A 27,970-nucleotide genomic window follows, 5' to 3' on the forward strand; every position below is an offset into this window, starting at 1 on the left:
TCGAGCCAACTAGGACACAAAGTCCAACAAAAATGTAGCACGTACCCCCCAAGGAAATAAGGAGAAATACATGTTGTTAAATGTTCAAAATAAATGCAAGTCATCGTGAACGTGTGATCAAAACGTAATCAAGGGAAAAAGTTTATAGCATGCATAATAGTCTTATTGCAGCAAAATTGGTATACCAAAATTTAAAACTATTTGCATATAGAATGTTTGCAATTTAGAGGTAGAATACGGCAGCTTGCTAAAAAGTAGAACGGATCCAGCGCACCGGAATACAAAAAGAAAAGTAGCTCAACAGCATCTCTACAATAATATAATGTATATGTATTATTATAGTATTTACCAACAACAACAAAAAAGAAAGAAAAACCCACTAAAAAGATGTTAGTAACTGCTAACGACACAACCATGAGTATATAGTACTATATTTTTTTAATATGGCAACGATGAGAAAGGGGAAGCCCTAACCGCAAAACAGCTGGAAAGAAAGTGCCGGTACAATCAAGTCATATGTAACTGTTAAGCGTGAAGAACGTCGACATAATAATCCACGTTCTACTTCATCTCGTAAGTTGAACACTAATCAAGGCTACGTCTGACGTACACACTTTTCCCTATCACCAAAGCGTCAGATGGTCCCGTAAAGCTCATCTGCATGTATAATTTTCTTTAATCGCCACTTAAGGGCCGTTATTGGACTGCCGACAAGCGTTCAAAAAGCACGAGTGATTATTTAAATAAGTGGTGATGAAAATTGGTGGATCTCGGGAAGTCACCAACTCTTTAAATATCTTGACGGCAACCAAAAGACGATCTTTGTCTACTTGGTTGAAAGAGGCGGAAAGTTGTTGAGCAAACGAGTCGACTAGATCGAAGACGAGCTGACGAGAAACACGGGTCCCTTCCACATCTTCTAGAAGAACCTGGACAAAACAATCCTTGTTCCATAAAACAATTTCCATTCGTCATGTATGCCCTATTTATTTTATTTATTTATTTACCCGGTGGAAAATCCACTGCCAAACTTGCGATCGAGATATCTCAGCTGTGGCCGAGTCTTCCACAGCTCCACGGAATGTGAATGTTCCCGATTCTGCATTAGAAAACCAGTTTTACTTGCATATTTAGTTGCTTAACAGTAAAGTAGAACATAAAAGAAACATACGTCTTAACCAGGCTTCAATGAAAAGGGTTGCCACAGAGATATTATGTTCAAGGGCAGACAGGCTAACTTGGCCCACCGGGACTTTGAGCAAATCGGCGGCACTTTTTTTAAACGATGCAAGTTTGACTTTCAGCTGGTTATCGGCGGGACAATTGTCATTCCATAGCTGAGATTAAAATCAGGCGAAAATTTAACTTTAAAAATGTTGATTCTTACGAACAAATATATGGTCGAGAGCTCAACCGTACCTTATTGATATGCGTGACAAGTCCGAGGTCGTGAACCATAAAACCGTCTAATCCCAGACGTATTTCTTTGAGTTTACTTTCACAAACACGCCTGATGATACTTTCTTGATTGCTATAAATTGGGCCAAATTTGAGTTCAATGTCAAACAGAATAAAAAAAGATGTAGTTTATCTTGATGAAAAAAAAACTCACTTGGAATCATCGCCATCCAAAACTAGAGCTGCCATTCCACCTGTGGCCAAGGCCCCGCGTTTATGGCACACCTTGATTAATAATTTGATGTAAGAAATCAAAAAAAGTTGATCGATGTTGACGTAGCGGACTCGATCAGATATGACAAATTCGGGGCGTCGACCTGTCAAACAAAAATTTAAATTGCAAGATTTCCCAACTGATCAAATAGAATAAATACCAAATAAAGAAATAATGGAGGCTGAATAATCCCAAATGCCGCAGTTTAATCCGATGCAATGATGGCGTAATTCGTAGAGTATAGACTCCATTTCGAATGTCGCTAAAATATTTTCTATCAAGACGCAACTCTTGATGGTACCTGTGTGCAGAACAATAAACATCGGATTGGGCAATGAATAGTTGTCGCAAGTCTATCATACCAAATTTTAGTCCTAATCGGTTTTCCGCCCACGTGAAGATCTGGTCCCATAGACGGGCTTCGCTGGCACTTTCGACTTTGGACAAGTAGAAAAAGGGACCGGAATCCAGATCGGCCATTATTCGTCCATTGTGGTAAATGAGCACTCCAAAGTCCAGCAAAGGGCCGGGAATTTCACGACCGTTGATCTTATGGGAAGAAAAAAGATGAGTTGAGGCCTATTGTACTTTCTTTACAAAACTTTTTCTTATTCTTATTATTTACCATGACGTTGTGCTCCATCATGTTCCAAGCTCGAGGCCTCAGCATCATCACAGGTACCTTGTCCAGAGCTGGTGTTCCGGGCAGTTGATTTCTAACAGCCAGGAAGACGTTGTAAAGGCCTTGAAGCTGATTTCGCCATGATGGGCAATGGCCATCATCAAAATCCACCTGACAATTACCAGTTATAAAAAAAAAAAAAATCTTACACGCAAATTTCACATTGATATTACACCGAGGGGTTTTTTCTTTCTTTATTACTTTGAGATATAGATATATATATTAGTGCACTTTAATATCCTGAAAACATCGTGACACTGACAGTTTTACGACGATGATATTATTATTATTACCTGGATGCCTTGAACATTTGCGTTCAAGGCGTTGACGAGGAGATCCGTTCTGGAGGGACTGATGTCACCGAGGTCTAACTTTCTGTTGACCAAGCGGCGTGGGATGGAATCTATCTTCCAACCCTTGGATTTGTTCGGTCTTTTGGAAACGAATTCCGGCAGTTTGCCGCTTTCCACGGCGCATCGTCGCAAGACGCGCTGACGCAGCACCTACATAGGAGAAAGTCGGATGAATTCGCAGCAGCTAGCCCAGCTTTTGTGTGTGTTCATACATTTCACAATGCAACGGCTGTTTCCAAGATTCTTACCTCATCAGCCTTTTGATCAAAGGTTTCAACTAGTTTCACCAGAAACTCCAAGCAGTCTTCTGTGAACAAAAGTGTGATTGCACTTTCTAATCCTTTGGGGGCCGGTGATATTTCAAAAGACTTTTTACTTCCCTGTGTAGCAAACACGCATTGACAATAGCAATTCATATTATAAATTTTTCGCTGTTTCATGCAGAAGGCTTTTGAAAAAAACTCACCAAGAAGTCGAATGGGATGTTTCCTGGTTTTTTGGGCAGGTGAGAGAGGATAACCTTCAGCCGATCAGCTGAAGTAGCAGCAGCTTTGGTTCCCAGCATGTCGATAATAAAAAAAGGAGAAACGTTCTGGAAGAATCCAAACGTTGCAATAATGAGCATCAATCTTCAAATATTTCATGCAAGACCATAGTAATTTCACTACATTGCAAAAGCGGAAGGCAATAACGCAGTTTCAAGGTCAACAATAAACAAACTCTCGTGAGGCTATTAACATTGACTTTAGGGATAACCCATCTGACAGGGCAATTCATCACGTAGTAACAGGCCTAAAGATGGCGATCTACGCAACAATCGTATTCTACGGTATTAAAAAAAAAAGAAATAGGGGGAATTTAGTGACGTCAACCCATTTGAATATATTTACCTTTTAATTTTTGTTTGACAAGTTCTTTCAACTTTCGGATATGACGACTCAACAAGTGTTTGTTTAATGTTATCGTCTGCTAGAGAAATTCGAAACTCCATCTTGCGTTGAAACGTCAACTTTTACTCGACAATTTTCAGATTGGTCAGCCATGTCCAGCAGTATATATTAAAACAGCAACCAAATAACATTTTCTAACTTTCTAGCAAATGGCTAACTGGCACGGTTTCAATTCCATATATACCGCAAGAAATCATTAAGCCAACTGCTGGAAAACCGGCACACAGGACAGGACATGTGCTGATGAGGATGGGCCAAAGTCCACAACGGCAACAGCACGCAAAGTTCCGTTATGGTTTAGCAACAAAAAATAATAATACCTTATCGTCAAAAACTTTGTCGACTACGTAGTATAACTTTGCATGAGACCATATGACGTCAGCAGAAACTAGGTCGATTTCTTTATACACAAACCGCATGCCGCCAAAAATTTCGGGATAAGGCGTAGTTACATCACCAAGTTCGACATTCAATTCTTATTATTGAGATTTGCTTTTATATTAAAGTCAGAGACGGACAACTTTCTGAAAATGATGATGTCTATTATATCAAGGCCTGTCGTGCTGGCAGCAATTTCTACTCAGATATTTAATCAAAATACGACATCATACTAATTTTGATATCAAGAAATAAAAAGGTTGGCATTTAAACGAGGAAAAAACAAATGTTTGATTCGAAAGGGGGTCGTCAGTATATTGAAAGTTACAACAACAAACCAGTTCTATACTAAATAACCATCAAAAATCGATTGTCTTGTTATTATCACGCACATGTATCATTATCACGCATATCCAATAATGATTATAGCGACTACTACGACGCATTTCGTGATATTATAAAGTCCAAATCGATAAACCCACAATATCACCAGCAATCTTTAAATAATAATGTCAGTGATTGTTTGTTTATTTTTACACCTCGAAAAACAAGGTCAACTGCGTCTACAAGTTCAACGAACGACGCAATTGTCAACATTGTCTCTAGCTGACAAAGTAAGTATTTCGGCCAATTTTTGCACGAAATGTTGCAAGACGAGCCCACACGACGCAAAACATTGACGTTGTCTTGTTGTTCGATTGCCAAAAATTTGCGTCACAAAATGTTTTGAAATGGGCGCGCCTTTTTGAAACGTCATTTCTCTCCCACCCAATGTGGGTTCCCGAAATTTTCTTGGCGGTTATTTAATGAGCAACACACGCGCCGTTTTCGAATATTTTTTTTTTCAAGGCTTCACGCGGGTTTTTTTTTACCTTGGCTTTTATTTTCTAATAAAGAAAAAAAGCCCATCGTTTCTTGTTGTCGGCGGTGTTGTTCAAACAAAGTGAATTTTTATATAATAAAGGAGGGACCGGATATCTTATATTGATACTCTATACAGAATAAACAAATTAAATAGAAATGACGATACCCTTATGAAAGCAAAAACCAGACATGTATCCCGTCTTCTTCTTCTTTTTCACAAAAAAATTCCTGCCGAACGAAAGCGTGATTATATAAATGTCAAGGTCGTCTAAAGGCTTTTATTTAATACTATAGGCGATTGTTGATGGTGGTGGTGGGGAAAGTTTTTCGTCTCTCAGAGTAGTAATCGCATGTCCTGCTGGTAGTAGTTGCCAATTGTTATTTTGGACATGTGCCCAGTGGAACGAACGAGTACACAAAAGAAAAATTTTTTGTTTCAAAAAAAAATTTCACTTTCATCATCATTAACGCTAAAATAGAGAGTGATACTTTCAGGAAGATTCGAGCAGAATAAAACAGGTTTTTGTTTTTTAAATTCCAAAATCATTATTATATATTACGTATAAACTAAGGGGGAAAAAATGGGCACGACGAGAGAGTCGCGTATATACACGCCCGAGAAATTTCCACACACTTGGGCCAAAACTATCAAGGATGTGAAAGGAGACCTTGTCGGTTTTCTATTTTTTCAAAATAAAATTGGTACGTACTACATGATATACACAGCAAAAAGTTAACGGCCGCATTGACGTCACACAGCCTCAATGCGGCCGCTATCGTTTTCTAATTTTCGCTAACAACGTTAAGGATTTTTCCCATCAGGTTTGGTTCAAGTGCACATTCGGATTATCCTAGAAGCGAAAATAGACGAAATGTAAATTCACCAGCAAGCCAGTTAACGGCTAGATCCTGTCTGCTGGAGAGGTCAATGCCGTTTACTTCCTATAAGGATATGTAGACCGGATCTCAACTCTCCTTTTGAGAGTCCCGCGCTACTCACGGCCGCCCATGCGCGACCGTGTTTCGATGAATGGCGGCCATGGTGGCGGCGTATACACCTTTCTCTCTCTCTGGCACAAAAGAATGATAACCAGAACAGGATCCGGTTGTACACTAGCTGGTTTATTCCCATTGAGATTTCGGATATCTTTAGGTCAATGGCAATGCCGTTCGAATAATTCGAATGAGTCAAACTGCTAGTCAAATTTTGAGGTTTTTCAGAGTTCGGAGGCCAATTGTGTGTAGAGAGCAGACGAATTAATAATCCAAGGACCTTTCAACTCAGCCAAACTATAAGGAAACTAGACGTTATATAGAGAAAGAGTTTTAACTTTTGTTTCGCTAGTATAGACTGATGTTCAAGGTTTACGATGAGCCATTTCTTAAACGTTGGTTCATTTTGTTTACCCGAAAACGGCCATCCGTCTTCAAGGTGACACTTAAAAGGGTCTAGCTCCATTGACCGAGCTGTGATTGATAGACACCCCGAATATCTCGGAAGAAGAAGAAAAAGGTCGTAAACAAATTTTCTCAGGTGAACCTGATGAAGGACAAAGTTAGCCCCTATTGGCCTATTGGTCGAAAAGGCCCGTCTTGTATTGTCCAAGGTCGAGACCTCTCTCTTTTTTGGCCTTTCTTTTACATTAAACATGTCCAAAATTGTATAAATAAATATCTACTTACATTTAAAGAAGATGGTTATCCGGTGAGATAACGGGCGCACAAGCTATGTACGTATAAAACCCGATAGCAACTCGAAAGGATCAAATGATATCGTGGGTCGGTGATGAAAGTCGAGATCCCCAGTATATAAAAGAACTTTGTAACATATTCCAAAAAATGAACTCCTTGGTGAAATATATATGCTTACACGCGTATCCCATTCACATACCCCTTCCGGATCCAGCTGATTCTACATTTTTTCTCCTGGTTATAATATTCTTTGAACTCCATCACGAAAGATATTGCACACGTAGCAGCACACGCACCTTTGAACCTGCCAACTGATATTCTGCTGCAGACGACTTCCGCCATTTTTTCTCGGCCGTGACATTATTTCATTGGGCGGATGAGAGAAACAAAATAAAAATGAGAAACATGGCAAACAACCTTTGAATATATATATTTATTATATAATTCTCATTGGGTTTCAATTTGTTTTTTAGCTAGGCTAAATATGCTACAAAAAAAGGGGGGGGGGGGGAAATGTGGAAAACTATGCAAAATTATCGACACAAAATTGGAGGGGGCATCTGCATGTGCGCTAGAAATGTTGAAGCCATGAAATTGCGCAACAGCACCAAATCAGAAAAAATTTTGGTAAGATATAATAATAATATATATATAATTATTTTCAGCAGTGCTATAAGTGAAATAAAAACAATTGTGGACACAAGGCAAAAATTTCGTCGTTTTTCTTTCTTCCGGTTGTTTTTCTCCCCAAATCTTGAATGATTCTCCCTATATACTCGACACATGATAAATCTGGCCTATGACGTGATCCATAGACACGCGTGAGCAAATCAAAATGACGTGGTGCGTCACCTTTTATTTTCGGAGAAAAAAAAGGACCGAAAGGTGCGCTAACACAACAGAAATTTAAAAAAAAACAACATACAGCATATAATTTTAAAATAATTGAAAATTTAAAAAAAAAAAATTAATTTTTTAATTTTTATCATCGAATTTTGGAAAAATTGGCGGAGAATTTAAAAAAAAAATTTCTACATTTTTAAGAATTGTTTTTCCATGGATATATTTCCCCTCCGCCGGATGAATTGGAAAAGAAAGAAAAAGAATCGCTTCACACACACACTCACAAGAATCACATTCATTCAATCTTTACACACACACACACGCTATTCTCTTGCGGAACATTACTCGAAATTCGGAATCGCGTCGCAAATTAAACCAAAAACCAAATATATTAAAAAATACACCCAAACAAAAAAAAGAAAAAAAAAAATTGTTAAACTCACGCGTACACACTCTACTTTGGTTAATTTCTCTCGAATTTTTGTTTTTTTAAATTCCCTTATTTTTTTGTAATATTGAAAAAAAAAAAATTATGGATAAAGAGTAAAGACAGGAGGGGGGTAAGCGGAAATAATCGTGTACATTTTTTAATGAATTAATGAATAATAAATGTTTGAGACAGATGTTGTTGTTGTGGGGTAACGCGAATTATGGAAACGCCGTCAAATAAGAAAGGCAGCTACTGTTGTTGTTATTATTACGTGGTTGTTGTTGCCAAGAATTCAATCGGCACTTCCGATTTCGACGTGGTAGCGGTGGGTGAGATAATTGGCGGCGTCGGCCATGTGTTCCAAACACTGATGAAGGCCGAGCAAGTGCCGGCGGAATTGATCGGCCATCCGTTCAACGCACTCTTCACCATCCGGCTCGCGTTCAACGCCGGAATCTTCCGTGCTGCTCTCGTGATCCATCAGTCCCGACTCGGAGTCGCTGTCGCTGTAACTGGCCCCCGTTCCGGATGAAGATGAAGAAGATGATGATGAAGAAGAAGATGAAGATGATGAGGATGAAGATGACGTCGTTGATGAAGAGGAGGCCATCGAAGTCATGGAATTGACAGACGGTCGTCGAACCATGCTGCTAGATCTCTGACTGTTGTTGTTGCTGCTGCTGCTATTTTGGTTGTTGGCGCTGCTGTTGTCGGTGCAAGTGCGATTGCCCCAAATCAATTCGTTTTTCAATGAATTGAGCATCGTGTAAAGACTGTGCAAATCGGCCGATTGCATATCGCGAATCATGGCTCGTGAACGACGTGGCACGCGAGTGTCCAGTTCGGGATCGCTGCCCACCGGGACGTCCATCAGCTTGCACGGCACCATCACCGTTTCGTCCATATTGGCCACGGCCCTCGAAAACTTTTCCATGGCGAACACGACGCTCTGCTGGGAAAATTCGCTCGAGGTGTTGTCAAAAGACATGGTCTTCCTCAACGTCGAGTTCCTGTTTAAAATAAATTTAAAATAATTAATTTTAAATTAAATGAAAAACACAAATTAATAAATAATCAACACACCGATTCTCATGAATGTCATAATCAAATTTCATTTTTTATCTAAATTTACACCTTTGGGATAACAATCGAAATAGTCCCAAGTTGTAACCGTGTGGGTGTGCAGCCAACGACTGAGCAACTTGGCACTGATTTGCCCAGACTTATCCACCACTCACAATTGGACACAGTAACCCGAGATATTTCCCATAACCGGTCCAAACTTCTTCTTTTTCGTCGCTCTCAAAAATAGTCTCTCAATTGTGTTGTACCATCGGTCCAACACGTGGGATCGAAGGATTCCATTTCAAGGATAGGCACGTGGACACTAAACGGGAAAAAAGAACTACAACTAGAACACACACGAAATAAAAGTTTTATCACTATGGCAATGACTCTTTGGGCCATAGCAACCGTCATCGGTTGTGGACCCCCAGGTGTTGGCTCGTCGCCCGTTGCTACGCGGTTTCAATTTTTCGCAATCTTATACGATGATCCCGTATGTGTCAAATTAAAAAAAACAACATCAAAACTTGTTTTCACTGGGCACTGCCCTTTGATTCTATCCATATGTAAACGTTAACCACAACACTAGACGGGAGAAGATAACAGTGTTGACAAAATCATGGACCTGTCAAATTTTCAGGCATCACCTGGTCTGGTCTCCTAATAATCTACAGTTACACAAATCAAACGGGAAATGGAATAAAATTTTTACCTGAAATCGTTCATAAACCTGCCGACATTTTCCTTTGGCGTAATAATAACTACGACTGAACTGAGACCACCACCCCGCTACACACGGTGTGTGTATGTGCATCGATCCAAAGGATCACGCCACTTTCAGTTCTCTATTCTCATTGGTCCGACACACACACACACATCAGCCGGTGTGTGACGCACAGCGTTGCCAGTCACACCCAAAATGGCTTCTTTCGTCATAGAGACTCTTCTTCTTCCTTCCTCTCTCCCGTCTTTTATTCAGGTGAAAGCTTTACAAAACATTACCCAGACAACTAAAAAAGATATCGCCGAATAAGATTAAGCCTTCCTGTTGACTCAACGTCAGATAAGTTTCAAGTGATAAAGCAGAAAAAAGTACTATTGCACTCGACTGTGTGTGTGTGCTACTCATCGTTACAATAAACAGGTGTTTTTCGAAAAGAATAGGAAAATGGTGGCGTCACGTGACTGGCCTCGATTTCTTCTAGCCGAGTCTCTCTTTTTCTCTCTCTCTCTCTCTCACAATTGGAAAGTAGGACCGAATAACTTGAGTGGACCTGTTTCTTTTTTTTTTTCCACCCGTCGTTTCTACGTACTTCACTTTGCTGCTGCTAATTGACAGTAGGATAGATTAATATTATGTAGGTGGGTGAACTTACGTTAAAGGGGAATCGCGATGGTACGAATGCCGCGACATCTTTGAGCTCAAATTGCAAACGTTTTCAATCAAAATGAATGAAAATAACAAAAATCCAGAGTCACACACTAAATGGTCCACTGCGGAATATAAAGAGTCAAGTCCGTTTTTGTTTGAACGAAAATGGTCGCCACAAAATAATAAACGCACTTTTTGAATTTAGAAAAACACCTGCATTGGAAATAATAATCAACTTTTTCTTTTGCTTTTAAAAATTCGATCACAGAGTCAACAGCTCTGTCCGAGTAGGGCCACTCGAATGAGAAGAGTTTGGCTAGGTAACGGTGATTTTCCCTTCTTGTCTATCGCTGCTGCTGCTGCTGTAGTCTCCCATCGGCGCGTGAAAGTTTCCTCCCACCTGGAAATTTTGGCGGTGGCGCTGCTGGCGCATTTACCTGTGACTGCCAAGCCCCTCTCACAGTCCGTTTTCCCTTCTTCGACGATTTCCAAAAACAGATTCTTCCCTTTCCCAAAAATAAAAGAAGACAAATCTTTTCGATTTTTTCTTTAAGGGTAAAAAGGCCTTCAAAAATGTCCAGGTCTAAAAGAGAAATATAAACAGGTTCCTCCCAAGGGTTGTTGTTTGGTGACCCCCCCAGAAAAACACACAAATTTGGTTTCAAAAAAATTCCCACTCACATTTAAACCCCCAAAAAATAAGGTTGAATGACCCGATACAACTTATTTTTTCTTTCAAGAGGGGGGATGATGTTGTTCATCTAAAACTTGGCAAAAGTAGGTTGAATCCGGGTCAAAATAGGTCACGATTTTTTGTGCGGCTGGTCGGTTGCACACACAGTATACACGTCCGCCAGTGAAAGTGGTCCGTCCTTGACGCGTCTCGGATTGTAACACAGGTAGAAAAGGTGGGCACGCCAGAGAGCTCTCTCCGGCCGCAGACGACGAGCTTTTCTCTTATGGCCATTTAATTTCAAGGACTTTCTTCTTCTTCTTCTACCAAGTCTCGACATATCCGGCCTTAAATTATCTCATTCACGAAGAAAGTTGTGTGTTTCTCGAAAAAGTGACAGCTGGTATAACACATTGGACGGGATAATCCGTATCAATGGCTTAAAACCGATTTGAATTTAGAGGGTTAGAAAAAAATAATAATCCAAGGCCATGGTTACTATAATATCAACAAAAGAGATGACCTCTGTGGACTGGAGCCGGAAATGTGTCCACACTTGAAACGCAGTTGCGTCTTGTAATGTAAAAGATGAAAAATCCCTTCGGGCCGGGATTTTTTAAAACAATTTAAGTCTAATATTAATATTTTAAAAAGAATGACCAAGTTGGTTTTTACACAATATCCTGTTGGGGAAAACCCTCTGTTTTACGGAGCCTGGTACGAAATTCATTTTAATAGCAACGGGGAAGCTCTAAAGAAAGAAAAATTCCCCCAAGTGATTATAGGTAAATGACCCTCTTTCGTGTGTATCACCTGTCACGATCAGAGTTATCCATGGGATCGACGCAGGAAGCGGCACGACGTAGCAGTCGTATTTCTTGACTGATCATCTTTTCGTGATTCCTAAATGAATAAAAAGAAAACAAAAATTTTCATCAGCAGGTGTGTGTGTTGTTGCTACGTAAAAATACAGAAACGAAAAATGTTCCAACTGATGCAAGAGTCTGAATCGATATGAAACATTTTGTGGCTTCCCCCCCATCATGGCGGAAGAAGGAAGCTGGCAACGTGACAAAAGAGGGTGATTGGACGAGACCAAGTTGAGCACGTGATGCACACGAGTATCGATCTTATTATTAGCTGCAAGAAAGTGAACATTTCTCAGCTGGGGGGTGAATAATTCGACGAAAAAATTATGATTATACAAAACACTGGAATGTATAGGGCCTGGAGAAGAGAAAAAAGAAAAAAATTTAGGCAATGATATCTAGCTGATGGCTGCGAGGCTTTAACACCCTCGTTTGCCCGTGAGGAAGGAAAAAGAGATGAAAATGGATGGACATACAAGGTAATGGAATGAATGAATTTTTTCGTTTTTCAAAGACAACAACGTCGATCCACCACCTGGAATGCTCTTGGCGGAAGGTTGAAGTTGAAAACGGCCAGCAGGAATTATATTCAAAAGTCTAGGAAAGGAGAGAGAGATGGAACCTTGACCTACTCTCACACTTCGATTTCTTTTCTCTCTCTCTCTCTCACGTATACATTTTGAATGTGAACACTCCTCCGAGTATAAAATCTAATCCAGACAACAACACACTAACATGGCGAAATTAGGTCAGATGATTACCTAGGTATAGCCAGTTCACAGGGTCTCTCAGCTGCTGATTTTTTCGGTCAGCCCAGACAGTCTGACGGCCACACTCGGTTGTTATTTGGCAAGTTTTACGTGGGCTTCTGCTGACGCCGGTCGTTTGCCTTAGTGGAAAACAAAAGAAAAAATGCCGTTGCTACTCACACACACACATGTATCAGTTTGGGCTGCAGCTTTGGACTCACACACAGCTGATGGGGGGGAGGGCGAGAGATTCCGCCATTCTCCCGCTCTACATTTGCGCCGATGCCGATACTAGAATTTTTATTTTCTTTCTTCTTCTTCTAATATCGACCGCATCTTGAACGCCATCTAACGGTCATTTCATGTTTTAGTTTAGTTCTCTTTGTCGCCGCTAGATGACGAATGATTAAAGACGATACGTAATGGTCGTTTAATTTCGATGTCGTCACGCTTATTCCGGCCATCCGAAACGGGTCCATCGTCTAGTCCTAATAAGTTTTCACGGCGGTGACCACACATCACCTGCGGGCAGAGGTTGCCTTTTTGACCTCATTCGATGGAAAAAGACACGAAAACATATCTCAAATGAGGATATGTTTCAGATAAACGATGACCTGTAACCTATATTTAAAAAGCTCAGCATGCATGCCGTCGAGACTGCTTTTCTCCAGTTCAAACTGTTCCTGCCGAGTTCAGTTTAAAGGGCTTTCTTTATGGCGATGCCTTCAACAAGACTTTGGCACCGTTTTAATGTTGACTACTTTCAGACTTCTGGTTTGCTGCTGCTGGTTGAAATTGACTGGGCCAACAGGTCACCAGTGAAAGTACCGTATTGTGTGCAAGATTTTCATTCACGAACAACATACCAAGACACGGCCATCAACCATCGGGTAAACTGGAAACACCAGCTTTCTTCTCACGAATCTCGCCATTTACATATTACTTTCACCTTATGCTGCTGACAACGTGAAACTCGATCTTCCTCCATGACATTTCTTGTTATTATTATGTGGAATGAATCGAAACCGACACAATCCAATGCTTTTGTTTTCTTCTTTTTCTACTTCATTTCACTCACGACTTGTTTTTTTGATTTCCAGATTGCCATTTTCCCCACCACAACGGCACAAATGCCCCGTTTTTGGATGTTTCGTGAAATGCTGCACTGTACATATATGAAGACATTGAAACAGCAGAGTTTTCCCATATAACGGTATACGTATGTATAATCGGTCGGCAGACAGCCAGGAAGTTTTTCAAAAGTTCTCGTTCTTCATGTTTTATATGGACATTGTGCGTTTGTTTTTACCCAAACGTGATACATTAAATGATGCTGAACCGGTTGAAATGTGCCAACATTTTTGGCCAGTTAAATGGCCACGGGTGTGGTTATTCGCATATACATTTTTGGGGATCTCAAAATCTGCCGAGTCATTTTGCTGATGCTTTCTTATTGTAAAGATTATCACAAGGAAGTTTCGTGAACATTATCGCGTGATCATTTCTGGGCTCCAGGCTTTTTAAAATTAATTGCTGCATATTAGCAATATGCTAGTATTCCGTTATGATGAACTATTTATAGCATTTACGCAACTACTCTTGCAGTAATAATATTTTCCGTTCACTTGAACTTTTATGCAAATGTCCCGTACTACAGATCTGCCAGCAGTTATAAATCATTTTCATATAACATCGATCCATCATCGTGGCTTAGTAGGCTCTATATTTATGCCAATTATCTCGTTGCTTTTGACTTGCAACAGACCTTCGTAACGTTTTGGATATTTGTTACCTTTTTTTTTTTGAAATATTCTTAACCTAATTAACTTTCTTTGTCCATGGAAATGTGGCTCTAAATGGCACATTCACGCCATGAGAAAAGGAAAGTTATTGTTTCTGGTAACATGTTGTGTTGACAATGAAATAGATTGTCGTATTTCTCAACGTTGCACTGATGGGCGACATTATATGCAGTAAGCTTTTAATTGTCATGACAACTCAAAGATACACAAATAATAAGCGTAATTGCCATTAACTAATTGCAGATCAATTCTCTGAAGAATATCTGCTGTCCTTCAACACACAAAACAAGGTCAGAATTCTACGTATTAGCTTTTGCGCACTGCAATTTATATGTTGTACCAATTCATTGATTGCGTTGCACTCGTATAATAATGCCCTACTCACCTGTCTAGACAAATTATTCTAGGTATGACATCTTGATTGATTTAAGTGATTCATTTCCAACATTCACACCAGGATCGGCAAACGAGAAAAATGCCGTTGCATCGCAGTTGGATGCACAGTTTGTAAAACACCATGGGTCTAGAACGTTTAAACATTTTATTCTTTTTGATTAACGCCACTGGCATGTTGCCCTACCGAATGATATTGGATAATAAGAAAAAGAAACGATTCGAACGCTTCGATATCGGATGGCGTCACCCGGTTACATGGTGGTTTGTAGTCGTTTTAATCATCCAACTCATTTATACACCTTACATTACCACCATGTCAGTTCTAAGAGAAATTTCCGGAAGTAAAAATGAGTCTGTCATCTACATAACAGCTACAGTTTTGTGGGTCATTTGTTACGGAATAGTCAAACTTATTCCTACTATCCTTCTCTTCCGCGTTGGGGGCTTTATAACGGCATTAACTGATCTGAAGAAAGTCGATCGAATTCTCGACAAGATTCCAAACAATCAATGTTCTAGTAGACAGCGCACAGTTATTGGATTTGCATGTGCAATCATTGTGGTGAGTAAAATGTTTAAAAAATTATCTCATATATGTAACTGATTTTCTTAATCAAAGTAAACTCTATTATACAGATGGTGAGTGGGCAGATTTGCGCCAGTTATAGGACGTTCTCTCTGGCTGAGAAGACCGAAATATTACGTTTATTCTTCGATTTCTTCGCCGATTTTATAACATCACTTCAGTTTTTTACATGGCTTCTTTTGATCCATTTAACTTATTACAACATCGCTCATCGTATTGCCATTCTGGCACATTTCCTTGGTGATGACCAAGAGCCTATCCGAGGTGGAAAGAAGATTACTGTCGTTCCAGTAAAGGCTATTACTATCGGACCCGACACTGGGCAACTAAGCTTCCGTCTCCAGAAAGTCGACTACGTATTCGATCGATTGGCTAAGACGTGCAATCAACTCAAATGCGTTTTCTCATTCCCAGCTCTTTTAATTCTTTTGACAACATTTTTAAGTTGTACCATCAACATTTTTCTGTTGTTGCATTATTTCATTCAGCCGACTTCAGTACACAACAATATTTTACTCTATTTGGTCTTGTTAACCAATGAAATTGGTATGGCTTTGGTAGTTGTTGTATCTGCTGGTTTGCCCGCTCAGGAGGTATTTTAAAATTAATTTCTTTTACTAATTTTAAACTGCTTATATTTGTTTTATGATTGAAAATAGGTTAAACGACTCCGGGGTAAATTTCTGCGACTTTCAACGAAGGAGATTGATTTAAATGACGAAGCACAGGTATTAATTAATATTTTGCATTATTAAAAAGACATTCGACTTATATTTTTTTGTCCTATTCAAGTGCGCTGCCATTGTAATGGCGTTGTCGGAAGAACGAGTTCAATTGTCAGCCGGAGGGTTAATGCCCATCGGGAAAGAATTGCTCCCCTCTGTAACTCCTAAACATACAAATCATTTTTAAAAGCTGCACATTAAAGCGATGATTTATTATTACATTATAGCTAACGGCAACGGTCATCACTTATTTGGTCATCCTGCTGCAGAACGCAATCCACAAGAAAGCGATCCAAGACAAGGGAACAGCAGTATAAACAGATGAGCATCAAAATACCCTAAATGTTTAATGGTGTACCAAAGAAAGGTGTGTATTTCTCGCAATATACAAATCACGAAGGCAAATCAAAGAACAAACACAACTCAACAGGATACTTTCAGATAACGCACTTACACACACACACCTTGTCCCCTGTTCTTTGTCGGATTTTTAAAACAAAAACTCTGTTTCCATTTGATGACATATACAATAAAGATGTATAACACAATTATGATGTCGACGTGGGGGGGCTTGGGTTTTGGTTGTCAAAAGTTTGATCAAAAATCAAAATTCTGTACAGACACGATCACACACACACATACACACGATGCGTCTTGTTAACAAATAACGTGAACAACAGTGCACATTCTATTGATTTTTAAAAAATGAATCTTCGAAGAAATGAAAAAAAGGGGGGAAATTCTCTTTGTCTATTTTCACCATCACTTCCATCCTTCGATAGTCAACAGCGTCACACCTATTTACAAAACACGGGAGAAAGTGCCAACATGCGAACGATGGCCGATATAACACATAACTCGACGACACTCAACATTTACCTTTCAGGCGGGTGGTGATTTTTAAAAATAAAACAATCAACCGATGTGTTTATCAACTAGCAAATTTCCGATTATTTTTATCGATTTCAAACAGGGAAAAAAAAAAACAAACAAAAATGTCTGATTGATTGGCTTTCACGAACTGTAAAGGTCTAACCGTTTTCGAAACAAAATTTTCTTAATATAAAACACAATGTTCAAGCTTAGTCCAATTTCAAGCGCATCTAAATGGCGAAGGCCTGTAAGAGCCAAACGAGAAAAAAGAAATGTAAATTTATATATCAGATATGAAATTTGGGGACATCAGGATGACTCTAAACTTTTCTTAGAGCCAACCCTGGAAGGGCTGCTGTCCGAGGCTGAGACCCGACGAAAAAGTGGGAGGGTATGCGGCGGGCGAACCCAACAAACCCGGTTGATGGAGCATCATTGACGGATGATGGGGATTCCTCAATAACAATTCTTCCTGTTGGCGATGCTGCTGCAGTAATTGCTGGTAGAGAGCTGACGATTGCGCGTGCTCGGCCAGCGGATGGTGCGGGTGAGGAGGAGGCGGTTGGAAATCGCCAAAGGCAGGCGCCATATTCAATCCGGCTGCCCCTGGCCCAAAGTGATGATTTCCGGATGCTGCGGCATATTGGTGATGGGCAGATAAGGAGGACCCTTGATGTGCCGGTGGTGGAAGAGAAGATGGGGCCGATGACGGGGCCTGCGAAGCCCCTCGATGCCTCTCGTAAAGTGAAGCTGAAAGGGCGTCATTTGCCGCAACGTTAGTACCAGCTGCGCCAGCCACCGTCGACGGGGCTAGTCCTTGAACGTTGTAATTAAACGCGCTGCCGGGAGCGGGGGCCGGAGCGGTTTCGACCGCCGCCGCAGCCGCCGCCGATCGAGATTTTTCTCTCGATTGAGAATTCCGCGACTGCGGTACACTTGCATTGGGTTGTTGCTGCTGCTGCTGCGGTCGACTTGGCGCTGGAGCCGAGGGTAGACTATTTTCCAGCGACAAATTCGGAGCCCACGGAGGAGTTGGACGCGACAAGGGATTCCGGCCAAACATACTCGGATTGCCAGCCAATGGATCCAGCCCGCTAAACAGTAAACTGCCACCCATGTGATGATGGTGGTGGTGTGGATCATAGCCCAAACTGGATGGAAACGGATTACTTCCAGATGCGGCTCGCCCGTAGTTAGTGTTGGAGGTAGTCACAGCCGGAGTATTGGCTGGAACCTGTTCCGGCCGGGTATTCCACATGAAATTGTGATTACCTGGCTCAAAATTGTTCAGCCCTGCTGCGTGATGAAACACTTGACTTGGTCGAGTTTGTGGCTGCTGAGGGGCTTGTTGATGCGAAGCTTGTTGTTGTTGTTGTTGCTGCTGCTGCTGTTGTTGTTGCTGCTGCTGTTGTTGATGTTGTTGCTGAGACTGAGGTTGTGGCGGGTGATGCTGTTGTTGCGGCTGCTGAGTAGGCTGCGGTTGGCTTCGGTATGCCGGATTAGCCTGGGCGTAAAATACACCCGACTGGTTTGAGTAAGCAGCGGCAGCAGCAGCGGCAGCGGCGGCTGCATTGTTGTAGGTCATCATGTGAGACGGAGGGTCCTGCAAGTTGCCACCGGAAGATCGGCTGGATGAAACAGAAGTGGCCGCACTTTGCGTCATTTGTGATCCAGCGAAAGCAGGACTGGACGAAACTAAACTGCCCGTCCGTTCAGTTGATGACGCAGCTGATACAGATTGGGATGGATAAGAATATCCCATATTGGTCGTCATGGGATTTGGGAATGACTGTTGTTGTTGCTGTTGTTGCTGCTGCTGCTGGACATGACTTCGTTTTGACTGGTGTTGATGATGTTGATGCTGCTGCTGTTGTTGTTGCTGTTGTTGCTGCTGCTGCTGTTGGTGGTGGTGCTGGGTCTGGCTAACCTGTGGTTGCGTAACCTCAGAATTGGGCGGATGTGGAGCTACTGTACCAGCTGGAATGCGAGCCACAATCTGCGACAAACTTGCCAGATTGCCCGGTAAAGGATTGACCACATTTGGACCATAATGTGAATACTGGTTGTATTGACCGAGATTAGGTTGTGTTTCTTGTTGTTGTTGCTGCTGCTGTTGGTGCTGTACTTGTTGCGGTGGTGGCTGAGGTTGTTGTTGCTGCGGTGGTGCGTGATGGACCGGATGCCCTGAACGTACACTCGAATAATCAGCAGGGCTAAAATTACTAAAATTGGCCTGTGGTTGGTTCATCATGCGAGGGTCGTGCACCTGGGGGCCAGGCTGACGATTGGCGTGAATCGGTGTAGGAGTAACAATTGGGCTGGGCGACACGTGTGACAGAGCGGGAGTAGATCTCTTCTTCAATGGATACGATTCCGTTTGTTTTTCCGGTTCAACAACTAACCTATGACTAGTTTCTGATTGGAAAGCTGGTTGCGTTGGGGCTGGCTGTGGTTGAATGGTCTGCTGCTGCTGCTGTTGTTGTTGCTGTTGCGGCGGCGGCTGTTGTTGTTGTGGCTGTTGATGATGCGGCGGTTCCATCACGGGTGGTCTAGTCGGTTCACTATGCAGGGCATGATCATTAGGAGAATTGGGTCCTGTTCCACTACTGTTACTGTGACAGCTGGGACTTTTGACGTGGCTGGGCGAGGCTCCTTTCAGAGCTTGCATATCTTGATAGAAACCCACTTTAATGGGATGCAGAGGCACCGAAGGGCTGAACGATTGAGTTTCGGGTGTTAGTGGAGATCGAATTGCGGGGTTATCAGCAGCCGAGTAGCGACTGTTGGGCCCACCCCAACCACCTCCTGGTGTTGAAGGCGATTTGATGCTTTCAGCCGATGCTGGTGAGTTGAGACTGCCTAAACTGTCAACCGGGCTTGAAGGATCCATCAAGTGTCGGCTCTCTTCGGCTGCACTGTCCTCATTCATCACTTCCTTGACAGTGGAAACCGCCTCCAATCGCCCACTCGGCGGATCTTTTTTCTCCAATCTCGCGTACCAGGGTAAGTCTTTATTGCCTTCCTGATGTTGTCCTATTCCTTTTTTGACAGGTGGAGCCTGAGTTCTAGTTTCTTGAGTTTCTGACATTTGTCGCTTGATAGGATTTTTGGGGGCTCCGAAAGCTTTGAACCAAGCCGATAAATTCGGAGTGGCACTATGTTTCACTTCCACTACAGGTTCGACAACTTTGGGTTCGGCAACTTCTGCAGGCTCCTCCACCGGTTTCTCCTGCTCGGCTTGTTTGGCGGTTTCTTCAACTTCCACTGGATCTTTTTCTTCTAGAGTTCGATTCGAGCCTATTTCACTCAACAAAACCGTTCCCAAACTCAACTGAGCTTTCTGGATAGTTTCAGTTTGTTTTTGGAGAGCACTGCTTCTGCTTTCTTTAATTTTGGCTATCACAGAACTTAATTTGGATTCATCCGGGCGGCTTACTTTCGAGACTTTGGATTTGCCGCCAGGTTGAAGACGATCAAACGGCTTGCGAGCAGGTTTTTCCTTCTCCTTTGCCGCAGTGGTGACGGTTTTCCCATTGTCCCCCGGTGGAAGTGGAGGTGGTGTTGGAGGTGATTCCTTGCCCGCTTTATCACACGGAGATTCAAAAAGGCTGTCCATTAATTTGTCTTTTTTCAACTTCTTCTTTTTGCGTTTCATTAGCATGTCGCGTTCCTCTTTGCTCTCGGCTGGCAATCGACCTTTACTTGCAAGAATGAGTAACCCCTTCTTTTTGTGCTGAACAGACTTGTTCTTTTTGGGAGGTTTTAAAGGGGATGAAGATTCCGTCTTGCCTTTTCCTTGTTTCCGGTATTCTTCCTCCACACTCTCGGAAAGTGTCTCAAACTCTTCTGGAGTCACTTTTTCACCCGATGAGCTGTTACCAGAAGAGTATTCTGGGAATTTTGGAGTATCGTCGAGCCACTTTTTCATATCCTTGAAGAGAAAAATAAAATTATTATTAAAAGCCAATTACAATTTTATAAGAAAATATTTTACCTTAAGTGTTTGTTCCGTTGCAGCTGCCAGTGCGTTAAGTGCATCGAGATTTCGACCCCCAGCAACAGGAGGTTTCTTTGTTTTACCTTTCTTTTTGTCAACCTTTTCCTAACGATAGAACGTGTTAACATTAGAACATTTGAGCGAGTAACAAAGTAAAAATGTACGTACTTTAGATTTGTTTGCTTTTCGCATCTTTAACTCAGCCTCGGAGGAATCGGGTGATGGAGTGTCCCAGACATCCTCAGTTTTCAGCTTGACTTTACTGGCTGCTGCTGCTGTTGTCGATTTGGGATTAGATCGATTTCCTGATCCAGAAAAGGCTTGAGCCAGCTTCATCAACCCTCCTCTCTTCTTGGCATCTGGCACTCCAGATTTGCGTTTCTGGTGATCGGACTCATCAGAAGCGGTGCTACAATCCGATTCTGAACCACTTAGCATCGGCTCCGGTTCGTAAACCGAATTGAGATATCTTGAAGACAACATCCGAAATTCATCGGCCAAACTGTCGACCATAAAGGAATATTCTGAAATCAAAGAAAAATCAGTGAAATAGTAGACAAAAGCATTCGTGCGTTCGCATAAAGTCATTTCATTACCACTTTCGGGTCCATTGTACTTTTTGCAGTTGTCGACGATCAAATCGAAATCAGACATAAACTCGTTGACGGATTGATAGTACTTGGTAGACACCCTTTGCTCCATTTTCTCCAAGTCCATTGGCTGGCTGATTTTAGTATAATAATCGGGTGCAAAGTCCTCATCTACTGGATCAAGAAACGGCCAAGCATCTGGGTGATTTTTTATCTGCTCTAAAATCTTGTACATTCCAATTTTAGCTTCGTCAGTATTAGCACTCAACCTAAATTAATAAATCAAATGAAATTTTATCAAATACATTTTAAAAATATTATGTTTTTCTTGGTTAAACTTACGGTGCGGTGACCCTTCGGTATTTAACCACTCCGTTTTCAATGTGGTTCATGGTGGTGTCGATGACAGACGACAGCGAATTGTTGGTCTGTCTTCCCTTTTTATTACAGGATTTAGTTGCTGTCGCGTTGTTGGTATCCGCTCCACTGGATGCGTTTCTGCTTGACTTAACATCGGATTTTTCCACGTTGTTCTTTTCGGGACGTTCCGATTTCTTCGTTGGCTTGTTTTCAGGTTCTTGCTTCGGCGTTTTAAGCTGTTTATTTGAGACGGATCTTTCTGTTTTTTCTGGGTTGTGGGATTTTTCCGATAAAGAAATCTCTTTTTTCACAGGTTTTTCAGGAGTCAGATCTCCCTTATCGTTTTTCTCTGTACCTTTTTCTGTGACACAATAAACCCAAATCGTTAATTACTTCACCTTGCAAATCTCAAGAGAATAATAATACCTAAAACAGATGAATCTACGCTGCTGGCACGTGTGGGAACACTCCTTGTCGATTCAAAGCTGCTGAAGAGATCCACATTATCACGAGAAATTTCGCGGAGTAGGGCACGTGTAGCTCGATCTGCTTTATTTCTTAACATCAACCTGATAAAATGAAACACTTGATGAAATGTTCAAGGTTATTAATATTTGTTTTGGTGTAATACCATTCATCTTCATCGATTTTCTTGGATTTCGACTTCACTGGGGCTGCCTCGGGTGGGGTCAGAACAGTATTCTTGTTTTCATGGCCATCATCGGCATTCGTCTCGGTATGAAGTAATTCAGCTTGAATAGCTACCGCAACAATTCGATCTTGTTCTTCGCGTTGCTGTTTTAGCTTCTCGATTCGTGTAGATGCCCGACGTGGAGCGGCATCAGACATTCGTTTTCTATCAAATAACATTTTTAATCTGATACTCCCAAGGCTATTGAAAAATGTATACCTTTGTTGACGTTCCTTTTCGGCAAAGAGATTGGGAATTTCCGGTAAAAAATCCTCCTTCAGTGTCCTATACAAAATCTTTTCGTTTTTTGAAGTTGCAATTGATAAGGAATCACATAATTCGCTCCAATCATCTTCCGTAAAACATGCAACCTTGGATGAATCAAAACAATAAACAAAAATTTCGAAATTATAATTTAGCATTTTAATAAATTACAGTCCATGGTCCGCGAGTGTGCGTGGTTTCTTTACTTGGCTTCTTCTTGCCCTTCTTTTTCGATTTCTCTACTTCTTCTTCTTCGTTTATGAGCGCGTTTTCTTCCTTGTACAGACGAGTTCCGTAAAAATACCAATATGCTGCCTTGTTGTCATCGTAACCTAGTGGTTCTACTCTTAAACTATCAGCTTCCAAATTCTTCAACACTTCCATCACATCATCAGCTTCTAACCGACAATCACACAGAAAGTGCAAAATTTCCACTTTAGTCCTCAAGGGAAGAAAACGAAAGTCAACGTCGGAATTAAAGGGATTCTTTTTCCCGTCTTGGAACTTTTGCCTGAAGAGGCGTCGAAGGAACATTTGATAATTTGAGGATGTCACATCACCAGTGCCCATGCAGCCATTCAACAATCTCACAATCAAATCTTGAATAAGGCTGCTTCCCATATCTTCAGCTCCATCAGTTAAAAGTGCTTCCTCAAGCTCCTGAAATACACCAATGAATTATATAAGTATGTTGACCAACATAAAGTGATAACAGACGACACACTTAAAAGTAGTTTAAAGAAATTAGTACCTCAATATCAAAGTCCACAAGACTGAATGCAGCTCTAAACAGCGAACAGAAATGAGCAATGCTTGGGACCTCATACCATGATTGAATATCTAGGAAAAAACAGAAATGAATTGACGAAAACTGATTGCGAGCAAACAATAATCTGATCGAAAAATACCTTCCATTGTGACACTTGTGCAGCAAACACTTGCTGAGCAAAGAAGTCAATGGTCAAAACTTGACATAAGAAAAAGTTTGAGATTGGTTTGATATTGAATTTAGCTAGGTTCACTAATAAACTCAACTAACGAGTTGGAATCGCGCGTCAGGTGTATGGGCTAATTATGTTTGACACTGCCCACAGGAAAAGAGGTATGCAGATTAGATGAAAAACATTTCTTATCCTTGCTGCTGGCTTGGGATAGTCCAGTTGTAATTTTAAAAAACAACAAAGCTCGGTTTAATTTCGCTGAATATTCTGTTTACAGAGCAACGATTGTGTTGCGGGAAAACACAAAATTGGTCTCCTCGTCCAGCGCCATTTTATAATCGATTACAAATATTTGTATCGATTACTTTGTTATTGTAATCAAAAGTTGTCGATCGATATAATTCAGTATCGATATTTAAGTTTGTTATTGTTTTCAAATTATCAATAATTAGTTGTTTTGACCGTTACTTTTTCAAATTTCAAATATTCTTTGTTATGCATTCTTATGCTGGGTGTATGCTACACATAATATTTGATTCAGTATCATTAACGTTCATATTTAAAACTGGTTATTCTGAACGAAAATGTTAATAATTTTACTTTTTTGATTAATTTTGACGTATTTAGAGAAAATACAAAAAATAAAACTGCACGACTGCATGCGCCGTTTAATCATTCTGATTGATACCGCTCGATGGTGACACTAGGCACATTTGTTCTTCCGAAACAAAATAAATAAAAATAAATTTCAAAATAAATTACAGCCTGTAATTTATTTTATAATTTATTACCTGTAATTTACAGGTTAAGCTAGAATGAAAGTGAAGCACAGAAATATAGCGCCATTTCAAGTTTTGAATAGACAATAGAATTATAAGAAACCTTGTTCCTTTTTATAACATAGCCGTTTTTCGAATGAATTGTTCTGCCTACGTCAGCAAACAAATTTAGATTCGATTACTCCGGTAGGCTATCTTTATTTAGCTTTTCCTGGCGTTGCTAGGGAAAAATCCAGCCTTTTTAAAGTTTGCATTCAAGTGTAAAAAGGAATATACTGACGGGTAGGACTTTGTCTAAAGTTAGACGAAAAAAAAAAAAATGTCAAGCCGCTTCCTAATGACGTCACCGATTCATGACGTAGATGCGCGAGCGCCACTCACAGGTCGGTAAGTAGTGGTTTATAATTTATGTTGGTTTCTATTCAAGTTGAGAATGTCAGAAAATATGTTTTAATTGAATGCGAATAAATCAGTTGCTACACTGGAAAAATGTAAACATATCAATGAAATAAAACCGGATAAAACTTTCAGATGATATAGATTACATCTCATTATATTAATATCACTGATCGATAAGATTGAATAGTGCTACATGACCACCTTGACATAATGTTTGAACTCTTATCTTTCACAAATGTGGGTGGGAGGCCACCGGTTCAACTTTTCTCAGTTTCATTGATGCTGACGCGGTTGCCTAGCGACATGCTGGAGTGAAGAATAGATATCTGACTACGTCACGAAGATTTCTGGACGCAGGCGTCCGGATGAATCCTGGTGACGTCGACGACGTCACTCATCTTCCAGCTCCCGATATATATCCACAGCGTGGAACTTGCAGATGGCAAACAACATCCAGCATCCAGCCGTTATTGGCCAGATTTTGACTGTCTCTCTTCCAACAGTAATTTCTTTGACACATTCTTAATTCGCAAATCGTGTTGTGAAGTATTCGGCTAATTCACAAAATAGACAACCGTTATTACATCAGTCTACAGACAAGTGATCAAAGTATAAATCCTTTTAATCATTTATTTGGATCATCCTTAACATTTTCCGCGGTGTTGTTTAGCGGCGGTAAGTATTGTTTTTGTATATCAAATTAATCAGTGATCCATTCAACTTAATATTGTTATTATCAAATCAAAAAATAATAATTTCAAACTAGCCTGATAATAATAATCTTTTAAAATCTGACAATTTGAATAAGGTGAGTGACCATTTAATGTGATTACAGAATAGTTAGTTGATTTTAAATTATTTCTATCAACGTTACTCGTTTGCTATAACTAGAAATTTTCTTAGAGCGAAGGATCACTTAAAGATAATTTTTCCTCATCATCAGCTGTGCAGATGTAGCACTTTCCAATCAATGAAAAACCATTGCCAAAATTCCATTCGCGGGGGAGGAGGATGTATAATAAGGAAACGCCATGAGAGAGATCTTGTCGTTAACTCACGCATGACGACTTGACGAGGTCTCGATCCCTGCTCTCTCCATTGATCTCATTCATCGGAAACGTCACGTGACGCTGGCACGATGCGGAGGCAGTAGAGTCTCTCTCCAGAAGCTATGACGTCACTTGGTGTGCCTTCCAAAATAGCTTATCGATCACATCTCTTCTAAACGGCTACAATCTATTTCTATTTTTGAAATGATGCTATTTAAAGGACACCAATTATAACGAAAAAACGAGTAGATAGTAATCACGAGATGGTTTCTTTGTTCATTTTGAAAGACAAAGTGAGAGAACCCCCTATAGTTATAATTTCGTTCAATCGAATTAGACAATGTCACGCAGTACACGGGAAGCTACTGGACTTGCAGACGTGAGGCTTCTGGATTGCATTTGACAGAGGATGTGACTGAAAGTGTGCGACAGAGAAACAGTTGAAATTCTACTTAAAAATTAGGGTGAAAGACGGTGGGGAAGAAGAAGGCGACCAGTTGTAGAGCTTTTTTCTTTGAAAAACAAAGAAATCGGAAAAGATGGAGAGAGGCCATGCACACTCCGACAGCACCTTTTCTTCCCGTTTTATGAATGAATCCTTACAACTGCATTGCTGATAATGCTTGTCAGTTTGCCCAACATGAAGAGGAAACAAGTCTAAACTTATTCGAGCTGCGCTCCCCCCCTCCCTTTGGCAGATAGCCATGGAGCGTGTATCTAGTAAAGATTTCCCTTATAACCAATCGCGAAGGGCGCGCGCGGGACTCGCGCCAACCAGTCACGTTTACTCCCGAGTTTGAATCGATTGGATTTTTATATTCCTCATATAATATGAGGAATGGAGATGATGATCAAACTGTATATGTTAAATATCTGATTTCCAATAAATTACGTCAAAAGGAGGGAGGACTGGTAAGTGCTGGCGGAAAAATAATTCAAGTTACCCCACCCGGAAGTGGTCGCTTCCTCCTTGCTTTGAATTACTATGGCTGTCACCGGCGATTGTCCATCTAAATTTTATCCGAGTTCCAAAAGAATTAATTTTTAAAAACATACCTAAATTATTATGATTTCTATTATCTAAGATGACAATCTAGAAAATTTTATACCTTTAGAATTGCTTTAAATACATAGAAACTACTTCAGAGTACAGACAAAGGAAAAAAAAACAACAAAACAACTTTTAATCCAATATTAAAAACTCACCTGGATTGGATCACTGCTGGTACCCAACCTTACTCCGGCAGCGCTAGGCTTCCATGTCAACGTCCCCTCCATTTTGGGAATCCTTCGATGCTCTTCTAGTTTCTTTTTTGGAAATAGTAATAGTAGATGTTGTAGTATATGGTGGAACCAGACAGGAACATCCCGACGGGTGCAGACGGCCCCCTTCTTCCCACCCGCTCTACAATCCCTCCCCCTATTGAAGGTTTTCATTTACGTCAAAAAACCCGAAGCTCATAAGGTGATGGGCTGACGGAATTGTAGAGCATCAAGCCGCTCTGCACACAGCCGTTAAATAGCCGGCTGCGACAGCCAGGTGTATGCATCGTTTGTTCAACCGAGCAGTCGAGCAGGTCATCTCTACAACACTCTCCGACTAGTTCCAACACAGTTCACACACACAGCACAGCCGACTTTACAGGTAGAGACGCGCAATTCAGGATTTTTTCAAGTTATTCTCATTTGGAATACTATGTTCATTTGTTATTTCTCTAGTTTTCCATATTCATGTGTTATTAGAAAATAATTTTTTGAGAATTTAGGTTTTGCTGTATCTACCTGATCCGTCTGATAAGGCTGTTGGTTAGTAATCTGATGCTGAAAAGTCAAACTTATTTTCTATCAGAAAAATCCTCTCACCCCCCTCCACGTAAGACAACATTCAAACGTCTGCTGTCAGTCTTCCGGCGGATGGAAACCTTA

The 27,970-nt window shown here is 40.8% G+C and overlaps 4 protein-coding genes across 10 annotated transcripts; 1 reads left to right on the forward strand and 3 right to left on the reverse strand.

The window, feature by feature from the left end:
- Positions 1-310: 310 nt before the first annotated feature.
- LOC124201986 (malate synthase, glyoxysomal-like) lies at positions 311-6,886 on the reverse strand. Of its 3 annotated transcripts, none has more exons than XM_046598253.1 (12): positions 6,583-6,886; positions 3,174-3,299; positions 2,956-3,087; positions 2,648-2,857; positions 2,298-2,465; positions 2,035-2,221; positions 1,833-1,973; positions 1,613-1,775; positions 1,420-1,531; positions 1,172-1,337; positions 1,008-1,099; positions 311-929 (listed from the first exon to the last, which is right to left on the reverse strand). In XM_046598253.1, exons 2-12 carry the CDS (start codon positions 3,270-3,272, stop codon positions 687-689), a joined length of 1,713 nt encoding a protein of 570 aa, XP_046454209.1. In that variant the 5' UTR covers positions 3,273-3,299; positions 6,583-6,886; the 3' UTR covers positions 311-686. The 3 variants fall into 3 exon arrangements, with proteins under 3 accessions (XP_046454209.1, XP_046454208.1, XP_046454210.1); XM_046598252.1 differs by lacking the exon at positions 6,583-6,886 and adding an exon at positions 3,598-3,967; XM_046598254.1 differs by lacking the exon at positions 6,583-6,886 and adding an exon at positions 3,376-3,602.
- Positions 6,887-7,311: 425 nt separating this feature from the next.
- On the reverse strand, positions 7,312-12,866 carry LOC124201991 (uncharacterized protein DDB_G0271670-like). Of its 5 annotated transcripts, XM_046598265.1 has the most exons (5): positions 12,814-12,866; positions 12,605-12,732; positions 11,946-12,114; positions 11,788-11,877; positions 7,312-8,874 (listed from the first exon to the last, which is right to left on the reverse strand). In XM_046598265.1, the coding sequence occupies exons 1-5, from the start codon at positions 12,849-12,851 to the stop codon at positions 8,157-8,159; spliced, it is 1,143 nt and encodes a 380-aa protein (XP_046454221.1). In that variant the 5' UTR covers positions 12,852-12,866; the 3' UTR covers positions 7,312-8,156. The 5 variants fall into 5 exon arrangements, with proteins under 5 accessions (XP_046454221.1, XP_046454222.1, XP_046454223.1 ...); XM_046598266.1 differs by lacking the exons at positions 11,946-12,114; positions 12,814-12,866 and having other exon boundaries at positions 12,605-12,749; XM_046598267.1 differs by lacking the exons at positions 12,605-12,732; positions 12,814-12,866 and adding an exon at positions 12,320-12,435 and having other exon boundaries at positions 11,788-12,201.
- A 30-nt stretch (positions 12,867-12,896) lies between these two features.
- LOC124201987 lies at positions 12,897-16,649 on the forward strand. The gene is made up of 7 exons (XM_046598255.1): positions 12,897-13,482; positions 13,693-14,684; positions 14,852-15,352; positions 15,427-15,969; positions 16,036-16,104; positions 16,169-16,258; positions 16,329-16,649. The coding sequence occupies exons 3-7, from the start codon at positions 14,912-14,914 to the stop codon at positions 16,416-16,418; spliced, it is 1,233 nt and encodes a 410-aa protein (XP_046454211.1). The 5' UTR covers positions 12,897-13,482; positions 13,693-14,684; positions 14,852-14,911; the 3' UTR covers positions 16,419-16,649.
- On the reverse strand, positions 16,447-24,166 carry LOC124201983 (bromodomain-containing protein 4-like). Its single transcript, XM_046598247.1, has 11 exons — positions 23,785-24,166; positions 23,628-23,716; positions 23,048-23,536; positions 22,832-22,983; positions 22,553-22,777; positions 22,348-22,490; positions 21,904-22,282; positions 21,568-21,830; positions 21,140-21,495; positions 20,969-21,076; positions 16,447-20,905 (listed from the first exon to the last, which is right to left on the reverse strand). The coding sequence occupies exons 1-11, from the start codon at positions 23,789-23,791 to the stop codon at positions 17,306-17,308; spliced, it is 5,811 nt and encodes a 1,936-aa protein (XP_046454203.1). The 5' UTR covers positions 23,792-24,166; the 3' UTR covers positions 16,447-17,305.
- Positions 24,167-27,970: the final 3,804 nt, after the last annotated feature.

Source organism: Daphnia pulex, chromosome 9 (assembly GCF_021134715.1).
Source record: "Daphnia pulex isolate KAP4 chromosome 9, ASM2113471v1".
Classification (NCBI taxonomy): Eukaryota; Metazoa; Arthropoda; class Branchiopoda; order Diplostraca; family Daphniidae; genus Daphnia; species Daphnia pulex.

What these genes read in the sequence shown, in the direction of transcription:
- LOC124201986 (XM_046598253.1), bottom strand. Translation starts at nt 3,272, where the DNA reads ATGCTGGGAACCAAAGCTGCTGCTACTTCAGCTGATCGGCTGAAGGTT. An exon ending in ACATCCCATTCGACTTCTTG is followed by an intron (nt 3,088 to 3,173) that starts GTGAGTTTTTTT and finishes TTTGCTACACAG; the next exon opens with GGAAGTAAAAAGTCTTTTGA. An exon ending in GGCAGTGGATTTTCCACCGG is followed by an intron (nt 930 to 1,007) that starts GTAAATAAATAA and finishes TGTTTTGTCCAG; the next exon opens with GTTCTTCTAGAAGATGTGGA.
- LOC124201987 (XM_046598255.1), top strand. Translation starts at nt 14,912, where the DNA reads ATGGGTCTAGAACGTTTAAACATTTTATTCTTTTTGATTAACGCCACT. An exon ending in CTGGTTTGCCCGCTCAGGAG is followed by an intron (nt 15,970 to 16,035) that starts GTATTTTAAAAT and finishes GATTGAAAATAG; the next exon opens with GTTAAACGACTCCGGGGTAA. An exon ending in ATTTAAATGACGAAGCACAG is followed by an intron (nt 16,105 to 16,168) that starts GTATTAATTAAT and finishes GTCCTATTCAAG; the next exon opens with TGCGCTGCCATTGTAATGGC.
- LOC124201991 (XM_046598265.1), bottom strand. Translation starts at nt 12,851, where the DNA reads ATGGCGGAATCTCTCGCCCTCCCCCCCATCAGCTGTGT. An exon ending in TTGGAACATTTTTCGTTTCT is followed by an intron (nt 11,878 to 11,945) that starts GTATTTTTACGT and finishes TTATTCATTTAG; the next exon opens with GAATCACGAAAAGATGATCA. An exon ending in GATAACTCTGATCGTGACAG is followed by an intron (nt 8,875 to 11,787) that starts GTGATACACACG and finishes TATTTTAAACAG; the next exon opens with GAACTCGACGTTGAGGAAGA.
- LOC124201983 (XM_046598247.1), bottom strand. An exon ending in AAAATCGATGAAGATGAATG is followed by an intron (nt 22,491 to 22,552) that starts GTATTACACCAA and finishes TCATTTTATCAG; the next exon opens with GTTGATGTTAAGAAATAAAG. An exon ending in GTACAATGGACCCGAAAGTG is followed by an intron (nt 21,496 to 21,567) that starts GTAATGAAATGA and finishes CTTTGATTTCAG; the next exon opens with AATATTCCTTTATGGTCGAC.